The 21,268-nt window shown below is 33.8% G+C and overlaps 1 protein-coding gene across 2 annotated transcripts; it reads left to right on the top strand.

Moving 5' to 3' along the window:
* The first annotated feature begins 1,729 nt into the window (after window positions 1–1,729).
* Window positions 1,730–15,791, top strand: LOC121800030 (ATP-dependent DNA helicase SRS2-like protein At4g25120). 2 transcript variants are annotated; one of them, XM_042199578.1, is made up of 29 exons: window positions 1,730–2,007; window positions 2,127–2,931; window positions 3,006–3,047; window positions 3,168–3,331; window positions 4,541–4,736; window positions 5,250–5,306; window positions 5,399–5,504; window positions 5,594–5,727; window positions 5,826–5,900; window positions 5,996–6,121; window positions 6,194–6,325; window positions 6,438–6,521; window positions 8,157–8,270; window positions 8,388–8,488; window positions 9,130–9,196; window positions 9,309–9,359; window positions 9,760–9,837; window positions 11,351–11,560; window positions 11,675–11,713; window positions 11,844–11,915; window positions 12,284–12,370; window positions 12,450–12,506; window positions 13,948–14,120; window positions 14,196–14,289; window positions 14,640–14,690; window positions 15,037–15,099; window positions 15,186–15,245; window positions 15,355–15,417; window positions 15,528–15,791. In XM_042199578.1, the coding sequence occupies exons 1-29, from the start codon at window positions 1,841–1,843 to the stop codon at window positions 15,615–15,617; spliced, it is 3,558 nt and encodes a 1,185-aa protein (XP_042055512.1). In that variant the 5' UTR covers window positions 1,730–1,840; the 3' UTR covers window positions 15,618–15,791. The 2 variants fall into 2 exon arrangements, with proteins under 2 accessions (XP_042055512.1, XP_042055511.1); XM_042199577.1 differs by having other exon boundaries at window positions 14,640–14,696.
* Window positions 15,792–21,268: the final 5,477 nt, after the last annotated feature.

Raw genomic sequence — 21,268 nt, 5'->3', positions numbered from 1 at the left:
AATACATCAAAAAATCTCAATATAATGTATGTAAAATCTCAACATAATGCATGTAAAATCTCAGCATAATGAATGTAAAACCTCAATAAAACTATGTTGATATTTTCGTGTACTTGTGCTGAAATACTCATGTCACTGTGTTGATATTTGTAATACACTATGTTAATATAAAAAAAACACGATGATAATAGAATGATGATCTTACATTTTCATTGATACTTTGTCTACTAGGTCGGTGTTTTGTACTGGACAAATTGATAATTCATCAAGTGTTGCAGCTGCTATTGATTTGCATTTTGGTGATCTATGTAAATCTTGTGGTTTTGAATGTTATGGTGCTACGGTGAGTACCAAATCATGTGTGTTTAACAATTAAAGTAACTTTAATATTTTGTGAAATCCTTGGATTAGTGTGCCCTTATATCATTTAGTTTTAGAAATTACCGAACATAGAACATGTTAATAAAAAGGGACACTTGGACGTGAGATATCAAGCTTTTTCTATGGACGATCTAGCCTCCATTATGTTATTATCTTATGGAGGTCTAGCTTCCATTCCGTACGTATCTTATATGGATGATCTAGCCTCCATTCTGTTATTATTATATGGACGGTCTAGCTTCCATTCTGAAGATATCTCATGGATAATATCTAGCCTCCATTCCGTAATTTCTTATGGAGGGTCTACCATCTATTCGGAAAAATATATATTTCAATGGTTGATCTAGCCTCCACCCCAACTCATACGGATGGCCTAGCTTCCATACAGTCAAACATATAAAAAGCCTTAAACTCTTACTTTGAGAGTTTTAGAAATTCATAACATATTATTTAAAGATGGAAGCTAGGCTATCCGTATGAGCTGGGGTGGAGGCTAGATCAACCATTGAAATATATATTTTTCGAATAGATGGTAGACCCTCCACAAGATATTACGGAATGAAGGCTAGATCTTCTCCATGAGATATGTTCATAATGGAAACTAGACCGTCCATATAATAATAACAGAATGGAGGCTAGATCATCCATATAAGATACGTACGGAATGGAAGCTAGACCTCCATAAGATAATAACAGAATGGAGGCTAGATCGTCCATAGAAAAAGCTTGATATCTCACGTCCAAGCGTCCCTTTTTATTAACATGTTCTATGTTCGGTAATTTCTAAAATTAAAGCTAATCCAAGAATTTCACAAAATATTAAAGTTACTTGAATTGTTAAACACACATGTTTTTGGTACTCACCATAACACCATAACATTCAAAACCACAAGATTTACATAGATCACCAAAATGCAAATCAATAGCAACTGCAACACTTGATGAATTATCTTCATTACTTCCTAAACTTTTACTAAGCATGTATATTTTGTGAATAGTTGTCCATATTGTGTGTATGTATGTACCGTGTTCATATAACTACTCGGAACAATTTTATGATATGGAGTAATTCTGAATTTTACCCCATCCGTCCCATAAGAGTATGTATTTTTTCATTTTTAATATGTTCAATAAGACTAATAAAACTTTAATTATTATTTTTTTCTACTTCTATATTATTTTATCAATTATGCATTAAAACTTGTAATTAAAAAAAAAATGTATACTCTAGGACAGAGGGAGGTTAGGCAAGTGAAAAAGGAAAATATGGAAATACTAATAATTTAGGGCTATATACGTATATGCAAAACCGAAATAAATGTTCCAAAGGACTGAAGGAGGGAAAAGTTTGAAATGTCGAATCCCTCTCCAGTCTTCACTCTTCAGTAGGAATTTGCTTGTTCATTTGATTTCCTATTTATTCCAGAACTTTTCGTTCTGTGTCTATGAAGATTAAGAGATGAACAACAAAGAGAATGCGGTGGCTGCTCCCACCGGAGGGGAGTTATCAGCGGAACAGCGCACTCGAATTTCCCAAAATTTCCGAGCCGCCAAGGCACGCCTCTCTCGCAAACGCCCGTTCTCTGACCTTGCCGCCGCCTCTGATTCTCCATTCAGCATTCAGGGGTGAGTTATTTTCTTTGTCAATTTTTCGATTGTGCTAAATGTGCTTAAACAAAATTAATTGAAAAGTTTATGTTACCAGCCACATTCTCCTCGACATATATAGTTTGTGAATTGTACAGGTATGGAGATGAGAGAAAAGCCAAAAGTTTAGTTGTAGCTGATGAGATTAAGAGGCATCCTCTATCCATGATATGTTCTAACATATCAACCCCAATAGCACCGAAGGGTGGCATGTTGTCGAAGAAGAGCGATGGTGCACGGAATGGGTTATCCTGTGAAATGTTTCTAACTCCTGTTGTCAAAGCTGAACGCTCCCAGAGAGTAGCTTCGAGTAATGCATATTCCTCTAAAACTAGTTTAAATGGTGAAGGTGTTGATGTACAGAAAGTTGGTCATTCTTTGAAGGATGGATCGATTTATAGTCCGTGCTCTACTCCATTGAGGCAGCCAGATAGATCATATGAATGCAACTCGAGTTCAGAGAGTTACTTCATAAGAGCACCAGCTTTACCTGATAAGGATATCTCCATCTCCACATCTCATCTACTTGATGATGATTTTGACGAGTCTTTTTTTGAACAAATTGATGCTCTGTGTGAACAAAAATTGTCTGATAATCCCGAAAAGGATTCTGCAATGGAGAAACCGGAAGCTGACTTTGTTATCAAGGGCTGCAAGGATGATATATCCACAACAGATGTCAACGTTACAAGTGAGATTTTAAAATCTGAAGAAATTTCCAGTTCGGCTGGTGGGCAATCATCTGGAGTCAAAGAATCGGATAAATCAGCAAGTAAACTAACCAATAATATGCCTGAGGAGTATATGAAATATATCCAGTCTCTTAACGATAGGCAGCAGGAAGCAGCATGTAGTGACATCTCAATTCCACTGGTCATTGTTGCTGGACCAGGAAGCGGCAAGGTATACTCGTCCCTTAATTTTGGAAATCCATCTTCTTTACTTTTAATGATCTCAGTATTTGGTTTCTATGTCAGACATCTACTATGGTTGGACGTGTTCTGGTGCTTCTATCTGAGGTAAGCCCATCCTATGATTTATTATCATAGTCATGCTTGTAGTATGTGCTGCTCACTGACTGGCTTAACTGGTCTGCTTGGTTATTGTGTGGGTCCTGGCTGCATCTTTCACAATTCCAGGGCATCAGTCCATCCAACATTCTGGCAATGACATTCACTACAGCTGCTGCTGCAGAAATGCGTGGGAGGATAGGAGCAATTGCTGGAAAGGGAGCTGCAAAAGAGCTCACTATCAGCACTTTCCATTCATTTTCTTTGCAACTTTGCCGCTTGCATGCTGAGAAGTATGTATTTCCCCACTCATCAAGGATAAGTTTTGGCTTAGTATTGTTTTAATTTGAATGTGTAAGGTTTTTTGGTTGGTCACACACTATGTGCAAAAGAACGAGGTACTCTAATTAGCAGATAGATAGCAAGTTGGCATTTGGTAATCTGCTTATCTGATCACATCTCTTTTATTGAATGCTTTGGACCAATGTAATATACTGAGTAGGGTGAGGTCGAGATTGGTGTTGGTGCTTATTTAGCATACTAGAACTCTATCAAACATGTAAACCATTTGATGTAGTATTAAAAACACATTTTATATCTTAAGCATACCTTGTTTGGTTTAATGATGCTCTGGTTCCCTATCATCCCTCTCTTTACCAGATTTACTAGGCTTGGCCTTTTGTTACTGCTCTTTATTTTTCTTTCGGTTCCTGGCAATCACAGATCACTGCGAAGATATTAAAATGTAATTGCATAGTTGGCCAGGAAATCACTTCCCAATCATTAGCTTGCCCTTTTCTCAGTTAGGTGGTTTATTTATATTAGTATCTGTCCCTTTGCCCTCTCTTTGCTTTGTTTCCCTCTTCATTTCGTTCTCATAGTTAAGTAAAATGCCATTTCACAGAGAGATTCTATAAGCTTTGCCTGTTATTCGGTTTTTCCATCTGATTTGAAGGTTTCAATGAGATATATCAAATGTATGCATGGCAACTGATAAAATTTGTTTGAACAATTCACGTAGTTCAGTATCCAGTCTTATTTTGTTTCAGTCAGCCTATTAGTGAGAAAATACATAACAGATTGTGGTTGAATTATCTGCCACAACCCTTTTTTGGCTTACCACATCTTCTTGAGTTTAAGATCATCCACATTCTTTGTGAAAACTGAAATTTGATGCCTATAAATACTTTCAATAATATGTATTTGTCTGTCGTTTTGTTCTCTGACGTACAAATGCTAGAAGTTTCATGGACATCCGTTCAAATTGTTGGACTTAGTCCATAAGATGCATGACTCTGGTCAAATTTTGGTTTAATAAAAAATCGGACGTTGTATATACTACTAAAGCGTGACAAGCTTGAATTTTGTTCAATTTTATTGAATTTAATCTGAACTCTGAAGTTCCCTCAACCTCCAGTTTCTAAGCTGTTTGATGGTATTTAAAGCTTAAATTTTTTAATGAAAATATGTCTACTGGAATAACACATAATTTTATCCAATAGGTTAGGTCGAACCCCTGAGTTTCTAATATATGGGCATGGACAACAGAGAAAAGCTATCATAGAAGCTGTCCGCTTGTTGGAGGACGGGAAGAGAAGGGACAATCCCGAGCTTTGCAAGCTTACCGAGTTGTCTGATATTAATTCTCCAAAAAATTTTAAGGACAAGTCAAAGAAATGGCTCAAGTTTGTAACTCAGGTGATGTGTATTTTTCATTATAGTACTCCCTCCGTCCCTCTGTAGCTGAGTCATATTCCTTTTTAGGTTGTTCCACTATAGCTGAGTCATTTCCTTTTTTGGCAAAAAGTACTTTACTCTCTCTTCATCTCTCTACCTTTTTCCTTTCTACTTTATTCTCATTTTACTTAACTCATTTAAAACAAATTTTCTTAAATCCCGTGCCGAAAAGAAATGCCTCTACAGAGGGACCAAGGGAGTACATTTTATGAACAATAGTTGACTCAGTCTTACTGATTATGTAGCAGACTGGTAGTATGAGAATTAAATTTATCTTAGACCACCACAAAACCCTTCTAGTCACAGAAAATAGAACATATATGAGTGAGGAATTCAGTGCAATTTCATAAATGTCATGAACATAGACGAGTCCATGATTATTGTAAGTCGTAACAGCCCTTGAGGGTAATGTGCTTAGATACAGCCTCATGCTCATATAATTTTTCTTCACCCTATAAACTCTTTATATATCAGGCCAAAGCCGCTGGAAGGTCACCTGAAGATTTTCATAAAATTGGTGATGAGACTGGAGTAAGCTATCCTTGAAACAGTTTTTTGTGGTTAATATGTACTTTTGTTATGTCTTTGAAACCTGCATTCTATGTGTTTTCTATCTACTTCAGGCAACTATTCTTCGGAATTATGAGGACATACTAAAATCTTGTAATGCACTAGATTATCATGATTTTATCAGCTGTTCTGTGAAGCTATTCACTGACTTTCCGGAAGGTTTGCACCACCCAACCTTAAGAAAATTGGAGGTCGACATGTTCTGATTTATTGACCCCTTTTTTTCTGATATTTTCTTTTGACTGAAGTACTTGTCGAATGTCAAGAAACATGGAAAGCGATTGTGATTGATGAGTTTCAGGACACAAGTGCCATGCAATATAGCTTGCTTCGAATTCTTGGATCCCACAAACGTATAACAATTGTTGGTGATGAAGACCAGGTGTGTACATCCCTCCAGTTTGAAACTAGAAATCATTTTCTAAGATTCTCCATCTAACCTTGTCAAAGACATTTTAACTAAACAACGTATCTCTATAGTCAATTTTCAGTTTCAACGGTGCTGATGTTTGTGGTTTTGATTCATTTAGAAAAGATTTCCCAATTTACAAAGAGGTAAGTTTAATATCAAACTTTCCTGGTTCCCTAGTACCCAACAAGATTATACAAATTCAGGTACCATTAAACCGTTTATCTTAATCATTTTGTAGGTAAGATTAAATAAAAATTATAGGTCCACACGATGTATTGTGGAAGCTGCATCATGTCTTATTAGAAATAATATAAAACGGTGCAATTCAAATGAAGTTCAAACAGCGAATTCCTCTGGATCAAAGGCAAGCAAGCATCCTTCAAAGACACTCAGTCTCGCCCTTTCTATATAGTACTAATTTAGATGGGTTGAACAGATAACTATTAAGGAGTGTTGCAATGAAGAGGCACAGTGTGCTTTTGTGGTTGACAAAATATTGGAAGCTAGATCAGATGGTTCATCTGCTAAATGCTCCTATGGTAATATTGCTGTTCTGTACCGGAGGCAGGTTAAGTTACTTTCTTTGATGCTTTAATTAGTAGTAATAAAAACCAGTGTCTGGCAAAAGTTAAAGTTTTCCAGCCTTTTAAAAATTTACTCATCCACTCTCATGTGTGCAGGTGACAGGGAAAATATTCCAAACTGCATTTCGCAATAGAAAAATTCCATTTAATGTTCACGGAGTAGCTTTTTATCGCAAAAAGGTAGCAATATTTATGATTTTAACTGTCAAATTCTGTTACATTCCTTGTTTGTTTCATGAATTTCATTTACGTGGAAAACAAAGGCAATTTACTGGAATTCCAAGGATTTGCCAACCTTAAGTTAATAACACCTATGGTCTTGGAGATAAATGCATAAATCAAAACCAAAGAAATCTGCCAGCTCTCGATTACACCACCTCATTTTACAACAGAATTATCTGTTTGGTTATGAGTAGAGACATATAGGAGAGCAGAACAAATTTTGTTGTTCACACCAGGAGAGTCTCCTATATATATAGAGTAGAAAGCTAGCTCCACTACAAGGTTAAATCTATGCCTAAAAATAGTATATAAATAAGAAAAAAGAAAACCTAGATACAAATATTCTACTATATTCCCTAGCACGCTGGGCCGTTATATATTTATCATGTCCTGTTTGATACAAAGTTTTGAGAAGCGTTTCCCACCCAACGGTTTGGTGAAGATACATCATCTGGTGGGATGAAAAAGTAAACGGAGTATTACAGTATGGCTTATTGTGCACTTGCGAATAAAACGACAGACAACCTCAATGTGTTTAGTCCTCTCATATAATATAACACCGATTTATTTGCAAGGTAGATTGTTTTTTGTTATCAAAATGCTTACATAAAGGTTCATCTATAGCGAAGCCCAATTCCTCAAGCAAACTCTCCTCGTTTGTATCATGTCTAAGAGTGAGCATTCGGGTTTCGGTTCGGTTTTTTGCCAAAACCGAACCAAAACTGAAAAACCGAATTTAGTTCAAAACTCAAACCTAACCGAACCCAAAAAACCAAAAATCAAACTTAAAAAACCGAACAAAACCAAAAAACCCGAAAAAAAACATATAATATTAATATATATATATATATGTAATTTATTTTATTTTATATGTACAAATAGAATACTATATGTATATACTACCTCCGTCCCTGAAAATTCGTCCCAGTTTTCCATTTTCGTCCGTCCCCCAAAATGTGTCCAATTTCACTTTTACCATTTTTGGTAGTGGGTCCCATATTCCACCAACTCATTCCTACTCACATTTTATTATAAAACTAATATATAAAAGTAGGTCCCACAATCCACTAACTTTTTCAACTCACTTTCCATTATATTTCTTAAAACCCGTGCCCGGTCAAACTGAGACGAATTTTGGGGGACGGAGGTAGTATAATATAAAATTAATAGTATATATAATATATATAGTAGAATGTATTAAAAGAATATATATATATATATTATTTAATACTCCCTCCGTCCCTCAAGAATATGTACTTTTTCCTTTTTAGTCCATCCCACAAGAATATGCACTTTCCAATTTTGGAAAGTCTATTCTCCCTAATGAGGTGGAACCCATTCTCTACTAACAATACTTTATTTACTTTTTCTCTCTACCTCTACCTCTCTCTTACTTTATCAATTTTCCATTAAAACCCGTGCCGACCCCAAAGTGTATATTCTTTTCAAAATTTCGATTTGGTTCGGTTCGGATATTCGATTTCTGATTTTTTTGCTCACCCCTAATCATGTCATGCTCATGATATGGTCTCATGGTGGTCGCATGCTTCTCTCATTCTTCTGTTTAATATGCAAGTTTTGTCATATAACTAGGTAATCCGGGCCATTATTGCCATGTTGAGTACTGCATTTCCTGGCTGTGACGATGGACCATGTCGTCGAGCATTTAAGGCCTTACTTCCTTTCGATAAGGAGGAAAAAAATAAGGTATCTCTTTTTCAATTTGTTCATTGTACGTATCACTTATCAGTGCCATCTTTCAAATTCTAGGCTCTATGTGTGACTAGTCCAATTCTAATATTTACCTGTCCCTCTTTCCTTCAGGTAATTGAACACATTGACAAGATTTCATCCAGAAGGAAATGCAGTTTTACTTCAGTAGCACATGAAATATTTAGATCAAAAATATCGGGAACCTTTAAGAGGTATGTCTTATAAGTCTTTCTCATGACCTATTACAATGTAAAACTTCTGTCTGCACATTTTAATATTTGTAGTTTAGATTAAGAGGTACAAGGAAGTAGCGATCCATACTTATTGTTGTAACTCTTTCTCGTGAAAACAGACTTTTTACACATTTCATTGTTTATGCATTTTCTCACAGTAAGTGCATGAGAAAAAGCCTTCTAAGTATAATTCCTTTTTAGTTATTTAGTTATGTTATATTGTTTAAAAATTTATATTTTTCATCTAATCTTTTTTTTAATATGGAGTAATGATGTATGTAGATTTATTTGATGTGATAAACATTCAAGCAACAAACTTATAAAAGAGACAAATATAATCATCATTCGGCTATTCTGGAGCCCCGATTCGTGGGTCTCTCGCCCCGTCGCCCCAGCGCCCCGCGACCCGGGGCGCCCCGCGACCCTAACAACACTGCTCACTATGATATCCATTGTTTTATAAAAGCATGTATGGATGCCACATTTTGCAGATTTTTTGAATCACTTTTACTAGCTCTAAATGCAAGTTAGTTTAAATGTGTATTTCTTTTAGTTGAAACGTAAAGTATGTACAGTCATTATAAATGTTGATTTATTTCACTTCTGCTAAATGACCTCAGGAGTCAACTCACACAAGGGCGTAAGGTGTTGGACACTTTGGACATGATATCAAAGCTTGTTTTAAGGGTAAGTGAACTTCATGAGTTTGACTAGCCTATGAATTGTGATGTGTAAACCAAGATCTTCTCCATAATTTCTTTCAATTGTGTCTTATCATTTGCTACATATGTGCTTGCAGGAACAGTCAATTTCTGCTGTTATCACTTTTGTAGCAAACATGATACCTCAGGTTGGTTTTGTTTGCATGTAGAAATGAAATGATGAGTAGCTATAACTTTATTTGTTTTTTGTACGTATACGTTCTGTTGTTTGACATTTTTTTGGCCTCAAGCACCAAAAGTCTCACATAAGTTACTGTACTTGCTCTTTTGTTGTGCTGTTTGTTTGTTCTATATTGTGGATGACTTGGAAGTTAGAACTTATACCCTTGAGAATACTTGTCTAACTTTGTTCTACAATGTCAGATTTTTGTTCTTTACTATTATCTTGGAAATGCTAACCGTACAGGGGCTTTCAGATGTTTTTGCATTAAGAATTATCTGAATGACAATAACCTTATCAATGCACAAATGATTCTCTTACTATACTGTCTCAGCAACACGTGTTCATTTCTATCATTGCTTTTGTAGAAATACCTTCTTGAACAGCGAGCAGTGTGTGATGTTGATGGAGGCAAGTTGCTGAATGAAGATAATGATGTTCGACCGGTAAGCACAAGCACTTTCTTCTTGGTAATTTTAGGGTCAATTATAATGTATAGTTTGAACTTACAAATTTTAATTTATAGCCTCAACTTCAATTTTTTTTGTATAGCCTGTACTTTGAGAAATTGTTTAATTATGGTCAGTAACAACCACTTCAAGTTTGCAGCTAAGTTTCGGTCAATTTATGATAAGATTCGTTCGATTGATGCCTGAGCTTTGCCACAAATATGACAAAAACAAATTTTACGATAAACAATCGGAAATTTAACACTTTTTTGTTGTTGGCCATAATTAAACAATTTATCAAAACTCCGGCTATAAAAAATAAACTGAAGTTGAGGCTATAAATCTAAATTCGCTATAAGTTTGGGCTATATACTACAATAATCCCTACTTATAATTTGTTGTGATCCAATTTTGCCAGTAAAATTGTGGGATAATAGAACATAATCCTTGAGGTTAACCTATATTTTGAAAAAATTCTAGTTAATTTTATTATGCTTTACCTTTCACAACATGCTTTACCTTTGTTAATAGGTTAATTGAATATCAATCATCCATTTCATCAACCAGCGTACTATACGATCCATAATATTTTACTGTCTTTTAGACAACAGTATCTACATATGTATATTATTTATACGCATACGTAACATATATGCAAATGTATATACAAATTACAAATGCATACATAGGAAATGATTCAAAGTCCTATTATGAGAACTGTGAACTGCTGTAACTGGTATTTTCAGTGCTGTAAATTGTACATGTTATGCAATAACTTGACTTCACGTTATATATCGGAATTCACGATTTTTGCTGATTATGCAAAGTTCATGTATTGTACAGCACGTCAATTATTGCACTAAATGTGTAAGTTACTGCATTATTCACAATTATCACTGCATACATAAATGAGATGTACATTTGGTGAGAGGATGAACAATGCTTGGTGGTTTCTTTTTCGTTGTTGCAACTTGTACTATTTGTATTTTAACCTTTATATGAATAAGTTGCGTCTATAATTTTATATTATCATATCTTGGATCTTTCACTGTGAATAAACTGTTTAATATTTTCCTGAGTGAAGTGTAAAATAAATGGTTTAATTCTAACCTACAGTAAATATATGATCTTTGTAATTTATAAATTATAATCAATAACATCCCTATAAATTGAAAATATTCGTGCATCTAAAGGACTTTATTTTCTCCTGATACAATTCTTAAATATTTATTTAGGTGTAAGTTGAATTGGGCATTACATTTTAGATATTTTGAGCTAGGTGCGATCTATAATAGCAAATTTGAAGTACATTATCCATAACTTTTAAATACATTTGAGTGTTTTTGTATTCTCTAAAAACTGTTAAGCCTCACAAGCAGTTTGGTACTTATTGCTATAAGTATTTCATGGGCTAATATTCTTGCAGCAACATAGAGAACTGATCGGTTGAAGCGTAGGGCATATCAATTCGTAGGTAAAGAAATGTAATCAATTTTCCCTGTGGATGCAGGTGTTGCAGTATCTTCTAGATGATGTGTCCTTGTTTTTGATAACAATACACAATGTTGAAGAATTGGGTAAATGTAGTTCCACACAGGGGAGAGGTTGCATGAGCACACTTAAAGCTTTTCTTGACTATATCTCTGGCCGGGAGAGTGAAAATTTTCAATCAAGAAAGCATGATAATGAAGACTCTGTTACCCTAACTACAATCCATCAGGTTCTACTGCATGATATTTTAAGATTGTCCTTCTATATGATGCTTTCTCATGCTCAGCCTTCCAACTAACCCCATGAACTTTCTGTTTTATCGTTTGTATTTTCCATTTTGCAGTCAAAAGGTTTGGAGTGGGACACAGTTTTTATTGTAAAGGTACCAATTGAGATTTTTCTCAAGTTTCTTGTCATGCTGTATAGTCATAATGAAACAGTTTCAGAAAACTGCTAACCATAATTAATTATGTCATATTTATCGCTTATGGTCCTCCTGTTTGGTTACTCAGGCAAATGAGGCTGAGATTCCCTTGTTGCATGAGTATAATGGAATTCTAAATGAGAATGATGTCTCGGTTGAGGTAGTAATTTAAATTTCAAAACCTCTCACGTTTTGTGAAAAACTTTATTGCATGAAATAGAACAACATTTACCAAAATTTGCAATTTAACTTTTCAAACACTGCAATTACACCGCCAACATTTAAATATTTTACAACTACAACATCCTCAACCTCTTCATTTTGTTTACAACATGTACCACTATATTATGTTGTTCTGCCAATGAAACATTTGGGGATGTTGTAGTTACTAAAATAAAAAGTGGTGTTGTAATTGCAATTTTATTAAATCCATGCTACAGTGGCATTTCTGTAAACATCATGTTATTGCTTGCAATTAACCACCTTTTAAGACTATCTTATTCAATCTGAGCTGCTTCACTTTTTTAGGAAGAAAGGCGCTTGTTATATGTAGCAATGACTCGGGCGCGCAAAAATCTTATCCTTCTCTATGTCATTATGGATTCTAATTGGCAGGTGGAGTCAACAAAGAGCTTTTGAGATCTCTTCTACCTGTTTATGGCCTTTGTTTATGAATCAAATTATTTTTTCTCAGGTCATTCAGCCATCACGGTTCCTTAGAGAAATTCCACGCCACCTGCTACAGAACCAGGTCTAACTTTACTTTCAATTATCAAACGTGTCGGCATTTTATTGTATATCTTACAAGTTAGACTGTTTTCAACTCGTTCTGCTGGTTCTGTATCTTCAATAATTGATGAGGAAAACCATTTATGGTCCCTGTAAGTAAAGATGGTTAAATTGTGAAAATAGCATGGTGATATAAAACATCATCATCTAACCTTTGGACTTGAATTTATTTTATGGTAGTAGTAATGGATGTTAACCATTCATTCTATGAAATTAGTTCTGACATACAGGAAACATTCATTGAAGTCAAAATCTAGGGATAGCATGCCTTTTAGAAGTGCATTTACAAAACCTTGGTAGTTTTTTTTATACTTTATGAAGACATATGTAAAGCATGCTACAAAATCACTCCAAGCATAGCATATGCACAAACCTTACTTGGTTACTGTTTGATACTAGTGCAGTAGTGCTATACTGCATGTTTCTTTCAGTGTTCAGTCTCATTTTGTGATAGCTGTCATTTACCTTGTGTACCTTTTCCACCCTCTTCTTGTTGTGGAACCTGCATCAACACGTATAAGTATAATGTATTACAAATGTTCAGTGCTTGTTTTTATTATAGTCACGACAAGCATATGATTGCACAAATAGGGTAACAATAGAATGAATCATGGAAGTTGTTGTTGACTCCTTACTCCTTGTATAAAAAATTTCAAGTAAGACTAGAGGTGTCAAAATGGTGTACATCTCATAACAACATTTGTCTTGTAAAGCCTATTTTTGTGTTTTTGTGTTATCATGCTTGCATACTTCCAGTTTTAGTTCATTTATTTATGACAGGCCTGTTTAAAACATGTACTCTCGAACTTCTGGTGGAATTAAAAGGTCCACATCTGTATGCTCATCCTCTTCATGAAGCGCTAAGCCTACTGAACTTGCCATTCAATTTCACTAGATTGTTTGGACCTCTTATTTAGTGAAAATGTATTGCTAGATCACTTATATACCAACAAGTTCTGTTTATTCTTTATTGGCCATATACTCTGTTAAAATTCTTAAATCTTGTCCCACATCAACTTGGTGACGATCCTAGCTCATCTATATAAGTGTGGATAACCCTCCCTTTACAAGGCCTTTTAAGGGGTGAGTGGCCCATTTCTAATATGGTATCAGAGCGGGCCCAAGTCGATGATGGATTTTATCTCTTTATCTCTTCTCTTGCCTACCCACGTGATGGAAGTCCGATGTGTCATTACCCACGTGATGGAAGTCCGATGTGTCATTCCGGCCCACACGTGAGGGGGCGTGTTAAAATTCTTAAATCTTTTCCCACATCAACTTGGTGACGATCCTAGCTCATCTATATAAGTGTGGATAACCCTCTCCTTTACAAGGTCTTTTAAGGGGTGAGTGGCCCATTTCTAATATACTCCAAGACCTATCATCTATTTACTTTCATGTAGGAAGAGCCACTTTCCGCGAGTTCAGAGATGATTCAGTGCCCAATTGAGCTAGGAGCTGCGCAGACAGAAACCCCCGACAACAATACAAAACATTGCTCTGTTGACAATTTATTGAATGAAATAGGCAATGCTACTGCACTGCAACAAAGTGATAACAGTAACTTTTTGAAAAGGTATTCTCTGAATGCATACCTGCAGCTGTGACATGGTAGTTCAACTGGATATTTAGCTCGTCTTTAATCCTGCAGGTTTAGTCCAGAGAACCGAGCTGCTGTTTCTCATTTATTCCATCAGTGGGCGAAGAAGCCTGCGTTTCATGATCCCAAGAGATTACTCACCAAGGTAAAAGGCTGTTGACCCCTTAAAATGATCCCGTTTTAAATTTTTAAATCCAAATTCGGCTATTTCTTTGGGTAAATATCGTGAGATTGGCATTGTACTGATAATTTTGTAGACACTAAGCTGCAGTTTTCCCCAGAAGAAAATGACATGCAGTGAATCGTACTTCAACCTTTTCTTCTGTATGAGATTTGCAATTTATAACTAGTGTTGTAACATCTAAAACTTCATTATGATGCTGCATTTGTGTTGCTTTTCACGAGCAGTTCTATTTATGAGCTTAGTGGAACTAAAAAAATCAATTACTATGTTTGATAACAAGGTACTCAACTATCTAATTCATGCTGATACAGGTTTCTTTTGTCATTGATGAACGCCTGCGAGCAAAAAAGAGTGCAAACAAGGTTGTGGTAATGGGAGTCTTAATCTTTTATTGTTTTAAAGTTGTTTCTTGAACTTTAATCCCCATTGCACTTTCCAAGCAAGTTATTCCATCTCTTTGTCTAGTTCTAATATTTGAGTAAGTCTGACATTAGCATCCATAGCAGTGGATACTTTGAGGTAAATGAATGAAAAACTCATTAGTCAAGGTAGTAATCAGAAGTTACTTGTTAAGTTCTTCACTCTTCCTTACCTAGGATATATCGGTAAAACTAATATGACTGGTATAAACATTTACCGGGATTTCCTAAAATCACTTATCAAGTTGCCAATTGTTTTGGGAAATTTGACTCATTTTCATTTTTGCAGGATGTTTTGCGTGAGTTGAAGTCTTGTTTAACATCTGATGAGGCTCATCACTATGCTGTATCGGTAAGTTTCTTCTGCATATACTGAGTGAGTGCGAGGGAGAAGCCCAGATTATCCAACTCAAATGATTTGTCCATTTGTTCAATAAGGTTCTGTCATGGCTGCAAATACCTCCTGATAAGCGTGCTCATTTGATGAGAGAAAAACAGGTATCCCAACCTCACTCTCTCTCTCTCAAACACACACACTGACATAAACATCTTACAAACCCATCTCCCTGTTTTAGTTTATAATGCAACTACTATATCCATCATTCAGGAACACTTTCAGAAACTGAGAATTGAGAGCGCCATGAGTTCATCCGAACCGAGTTCTAAACAGGTATTCAATAATTTTCCTGTAGTTCATGATTTGGCATTTGTCCTCTTCACTCAATAGTAGTAGTAGTTTGTTTTATGCTCATTCTTTTCCCTTGTTTTGTCAAATGACAGATTGCCTATTTACAAAGCCTTGGATGCACAATCGTGCCGACATCCCGCCTTCATGCTTCTCGTTTGATCGAGGAATATAAATCATTATGATATCGTACTATTACAGAAAGGCCATCATTTATGAATGTTCGATTATGTGATTGATCATTGTAAGTTAAATAATGCCTGAGCTATCATTCTTCCGTACTAGTAGATTCAACTATTAAGCTGGCATGTATATAAAATCACAATAGATTTAAAATGATTACTTATCTATTATATAAAGCATATGTTAAAACATGAAATATACTCCCTCTATCCCAAACAATATGCATTTTGGGGTCGGCACGTGTTTTAATGTAAAATTGAAAAAGTAAACAAAGTATTGTTAGTGGAGAGAAAAGACATTCTAAAAGTAAAAAGTGCATATTCTTGTGGGATGAACTAAAAAGGAAAGAGTGCATATTCTTGACGGATGGAGGGAGTAAATACTTTTCCGTTCTGTTTGGGCCTAGATAGTAGATCACTTATGGGTGTATTAGTGGGTTGGGCTTTCTTGAGGGGTGGAATGTTTAATCTCAGTTAATCATTTCTTGGATTGGTTTCGTCTTTCTTAACGGGCTATTCAATGAGAAACATATTCGGCTCATATATTTAATTTGGAGTGCTTTTGTATTATTTCATATAGCATGATTTTGATACAAATCTTATAGGTGAAAAGTTTGTTATTTTATGGAGTGCTCTGCATGAACATACTATAATGCACGCCCATGGGCCATGAATAAGTAACAGTTGAAATATTCCAAAAATAATCCTATCTTTAGACATGTGGTTGGGAATATGATTGAACCGTACATTTTAGGCTGGACCCAAAACGCATGAACCCAACACGAATAATTTGATTTATTTTAAGCATCAACACAACTTAAATGATATCATTCGAATATTGAATAATATTAATCTACAATTTACAAAATAATCACAGTATTTATGTCGAATTTCAGCCACTACCCAACATGAAACTTTGGGCCCATACAATATTCGTCAAACGTTTCTACGAAGCAAATTATACATTTTTTTGCAATTCAACCTGAAAATCTGGATATAAGTCTCACCGTAGTTGAACGTTTATTTTGGGTATGAAGATCAATGAATGAATATTTAAAGAATTAAATAGATAAAAGATAAAGTTGATAAATCATTGTCTAAATGTTATATATAATTTTTTATTAAGAATGACTACATTAGAGTGGCTCGATAAAAAATATATGACTCAACTATAATGAGACAAAGTAGTATACTTGACCCTCGAAATTATTGCCATTATATTTATTTAGGATACTAGCTATTTTAATAACGAAATCTAGTCAAATTTTGGTAAATTCTAAAAGGGTTGGAAAATGTAATATAAGTATTAAACTATAAAATTCAATCGTTCCCAATTGTTCTGTTGGTGAATAAAATGACTTCAGTCTGTGATACTCAAAAGTCAAAACAAACGTTGTTTAGTTAAAATAAGAAAAGAAAAATGAAAAAAAAAATTCTTATTTTAATGGGACGTTGTTTTTAGAATCACCCCGTTAAATATGTAAATCTGACCACTGTGAAAATTTCAAAAATCATGATTTGGTATTTTATTTTCAAACAAATGATTGAATTTCGTAATTTAAAATACTAATGTAGTAGTAGTATTTATATTCATTTAAATTCTTGAATTTTAATTGATTGTATTTGATCTTTGCGAGAATATCTAAGTTTTGGTACTATGAATCTACTGGTCCATGACAGCCAGAGTAGGAATGGGAATGGCACAACAAGATCTGTATCATATCATATTGCGTAATCTAAAGAAGGTTATGATTACTGCTATAAATCATGTACAATAAAGGTCAGACATAACTAGTAGCTACTCTTTGCACGCCTCTGTCTTAAACTAACCACATATATTTGGTGCTTTCTACCATTTATTACTCCCTCAATCTGTTATAATTTGTCATCAACCCAACATGAATTTTATAAAATATATTAATAAAAAGTGAATTAAAAAAATTAATGATATATGAATCATACTTTTATATATTAGTTTTATAATAAGATGTGAGTGAGAATTAGTTATTGGCACGAAGAGTGTATTACCAAAAATAGTAAAAATGAAAGATAATAAATGAAAATGAAATTAAGTGATAAATTTTCAGGGACTTGCACCAAAATCAACGTCAACTAAAATTATGGCTAATACCTTGCTATTACATCCACATTTTAGATTAACTATCACTACTCGTTGTATAATTTAGAAAACAATTGTAAACTTTGTGTATGCATATGTATGTGTATACGAAGGAATAGAATTACGTAGTGTATGTTTATTTATATATAAAGGTTACTGGTTCAAATTATATGCCTCCATCTCCATTGTGTCACCGTCACTCCAATACTTAATGAATTTGCAGTGAATTACAATGAAATTGCATAATAAACAAAAAAAGGACTTACAAGAATAAAAAAAATCTGTTATAAGTTTATCACTCCATGAAATTTTAATGAAAACACTTAATGAAAAATAAAATTATCAACAAATAAAACTCAAGAGATGGCAGATAGCGACAACTTGAAGAAGCGAAGAAAATATCAAAGAACCCTAAAATTAATTCCTTCCATACTCTCTCTAAATTCCAAAACCCTAAAACACGATAGGACTACTTTGAAGAAGCGAAGAAAATATCGTCGTCATAAGTCAGCATTATCGTTGCAGGAATTTTGCCAGAAAAGCCAACACTTCATTTGGTGAATTATTTTTGTTTACTTTGAAGACCTTTTTTTTGTTCGATTTCTGCATTTTTTTCAGATAGTTTTTTCACATGAAATTTTTTCATACATAAAAAAATTGTTTAGTAATCCAATGGATTCACTAAAAATCGCCAAAAACTCGATTGTACAGATATTTTCGAAAAGAAGATAAAGGCCAAATATTATTTAATAATCCAATATGTGATACTCTTATCAAATTAGTAGTATTACTTTATTTTGAAAGTCGCATTACATATAGGTATAAGAGGAATATCAAATTTGGTCTATAACATTTCATAATATCTTTTAAGGTCCATTAACTATAAGTTAATATCAATTCAACTACTTTTTGGCTATTTCTAATATTTTCATGACCAAGGTACCCTTAAATCCAATGAGGGCAATTCACTCTATTTACCCTCTCATTTTCATTAAAGTATGTAATTTGGGATAGTTGATGTACCAAAAAAAATGTTCCCTCTAATTTTAATTTTAAAATAAAAATATCTTAATGATATTAATATTCTATTACTATTAATTATTTACTTTTAATTTATAATATTTTAAATCATTGCACTATATTTAATATTAATAGTGAAATAACTTAGATATAAATATATGTAAACGTTATACTTATACAATATTTGTATATAAAAGTAGTTCGATTTATTAGATGGAATATTAATTTTTCAATCTTAAAGTTATACATAGAATATGTTGTTTTTAAGTGCAATACTGACTCAACTTATTTTAACACAAGAAATACCCGCAAGTGTACGGGGCTAATGTAGCAATTAGCAAGCAAGAGTATCGTATCGCACAGAGACAAGATTGTATCAACACAAGTACCACGAACAAGCGTTGACTACTATCTAGACAATCGAATAGGAATTGGTTTTGTTCTAACACTACTAAAAGCATTTAACAGGTAAAAGTAAACAAAAGTACGAAAGAGAATTAAACACATGGAAAAGTATCACAAGGAGAAAAGTAGAGCTTTGGATCCAACTACAATGGAAATGTTGTGCAATTACTTCAACAACTTCGATTACCCATTTTATGTCTCTAGGATTACTAGGAAAGTCGTTAGTCTAAGTTGTTCCCCCTCTCGAGTGTACTCACCCCATTGATTAACCCTTAATATTGAAGTCTCCTTCTAATACGTTTAGATTAACTGCAAGGAACAAAGCCCTCACAAAGGATCCCCTCTCTCGAGTGTAGATTATCAATGTGATGTTCACTCTTTTATCATCCCTAGTTAGGTATCTCTCGATTACTACTATCTAGGTCAACAAACCCAATTGGTAGCTAAGCAATTGAATTGAAAAACACAAGAGTGAATAAAGAAATCACAAGAGCTAAGCAATCTAAAGAAGTCCTTGAATTAATCACAAACATCCATTTTAGTCTTCACCAAAACTCTACAATAAATTTAGCTACTCATGTTCTTCATGAAAACCAAAACAAATGATTCAATCAAACACATAATAAAACAAATAGATACTCTTGTGGAACGATTCTATGGAATGGAAACTTCAATCTCTCGATTTGTAGTCTTCAATCTTCAAATATCTCTTCAAAGTGTTCTTGGGAATGTTTGAGAGTGTGGTGGGCGGTAGGTAGAGAATAGATTGAACCCTAGTCTTTTTCTTTTTAATACCCATAAAAAATCGCGTTTTTGGCAAAAGAATTCGCCAAAACAACATACCTGCCAGAATGGGGTTTTTCGACCCCATTATGATCCTCAAAAGCTGAATCTGCGACACCCGGCCGGGTGGATTTACAAGGTAATAATTCACCCGGCCGCGTGTAATTTTCTGGACAGCGCAGTATTCTTATAACGGCCATAACTTATTCTACCAAACTCTGATTGAGGCGTGTGAGATACCCACGCGAAGCTCTTTCAAAGACGAAGAGATTGGTATGAATTAGGGGCTGATTGGACTAGAGATTGACATGAATTAGGGGTTGATTGGACTTCAAAATCTCCACTGAAATTGTCTCAAACCAAGGCTGTTGCACATCCACATATTTTGTACCTTTTTCTACACATTCTTAACAAAATAGTCGACATACCAGTATAATAAAGAAGTAGATATACACACATCCAATAATAAACGAAATATGATCAAATTCATACAAAACCACCCTCTAAAACCATGTAAAATCCAAGTATGTCAAATACAAAATTGATGATTAAAAATAAATTGAAATTTATTAACATACATAGAATCTTAAATAATTCAAAGAGCTAAGTTTTATTTTATCTACTCTTATGTAGTAATTGTAGTCTAAAAAAATTAGTTGAAATTATCAATAATCATTAATAAAAAAGACGATGACATTCTTAGTTGAATATATGATTAATTTAAATCTACGATTGTTTAATTAAATAAAAAATTAATAGTTGCCATCAATTGTTTAATATCACAATGTCGCGTCTTAATATTATCATTAGGCCATTTACAACATTATGAAAATTGTTCATAGTTCTCATATCTATTCCCTTGACTATTCGTGAATAATATTTTTTCTACTTTATTAAATTTTTATTTCAATGTAGTATATATTATATATTATGATTAATTTAAATTTTCAGTTTAATAAAATTTTGAGATTCATTAAAATAAAATATTTATCTTAATTTAATCTAAATAATTGAGAATGTAACCATATAAAAGTATTAACTAGCATTAGAAAGTAATATCAGAATATTCAAATAAGGTATGGTATATATTAATAATAATAGTATAAGATCTATTAAACTAAATCCCAAATAAATTAGAAGAAAGAAAAAAAATGGATGAATAAATAGATTGAATTTCCCTTCATGGCTTTAAGGGTACTTTGGTCATGAAAATAATGAAAATAGCAAAAAAGTAGTTGAATTGATATTAACTTATAGTTAATGGACCTCAAAAGATATTATGAAATATTACAGACCAAATTTGCTCATTTAGGATAATTGATGTACT

Source organism: Salvia splendens, chromosome 4, assembly GCF_004379255.2.
Source record: "Salvia splendens isolate huo1 chromosome 4, SspV2, whole genome shotgun sequence".
Classification (NCBI taxonomy): domain Eukaryota; kingdom Viridiplantae; phylum Streptophyta; class Magnoliopsida; order Lamiales; family Lamiaceae; genus Salvia; species Salvia splendens.
Note: the sequence above shows the minus strand (reverse complement) of the source record. Positions and strands in the feature narration are given on the sequence as shown.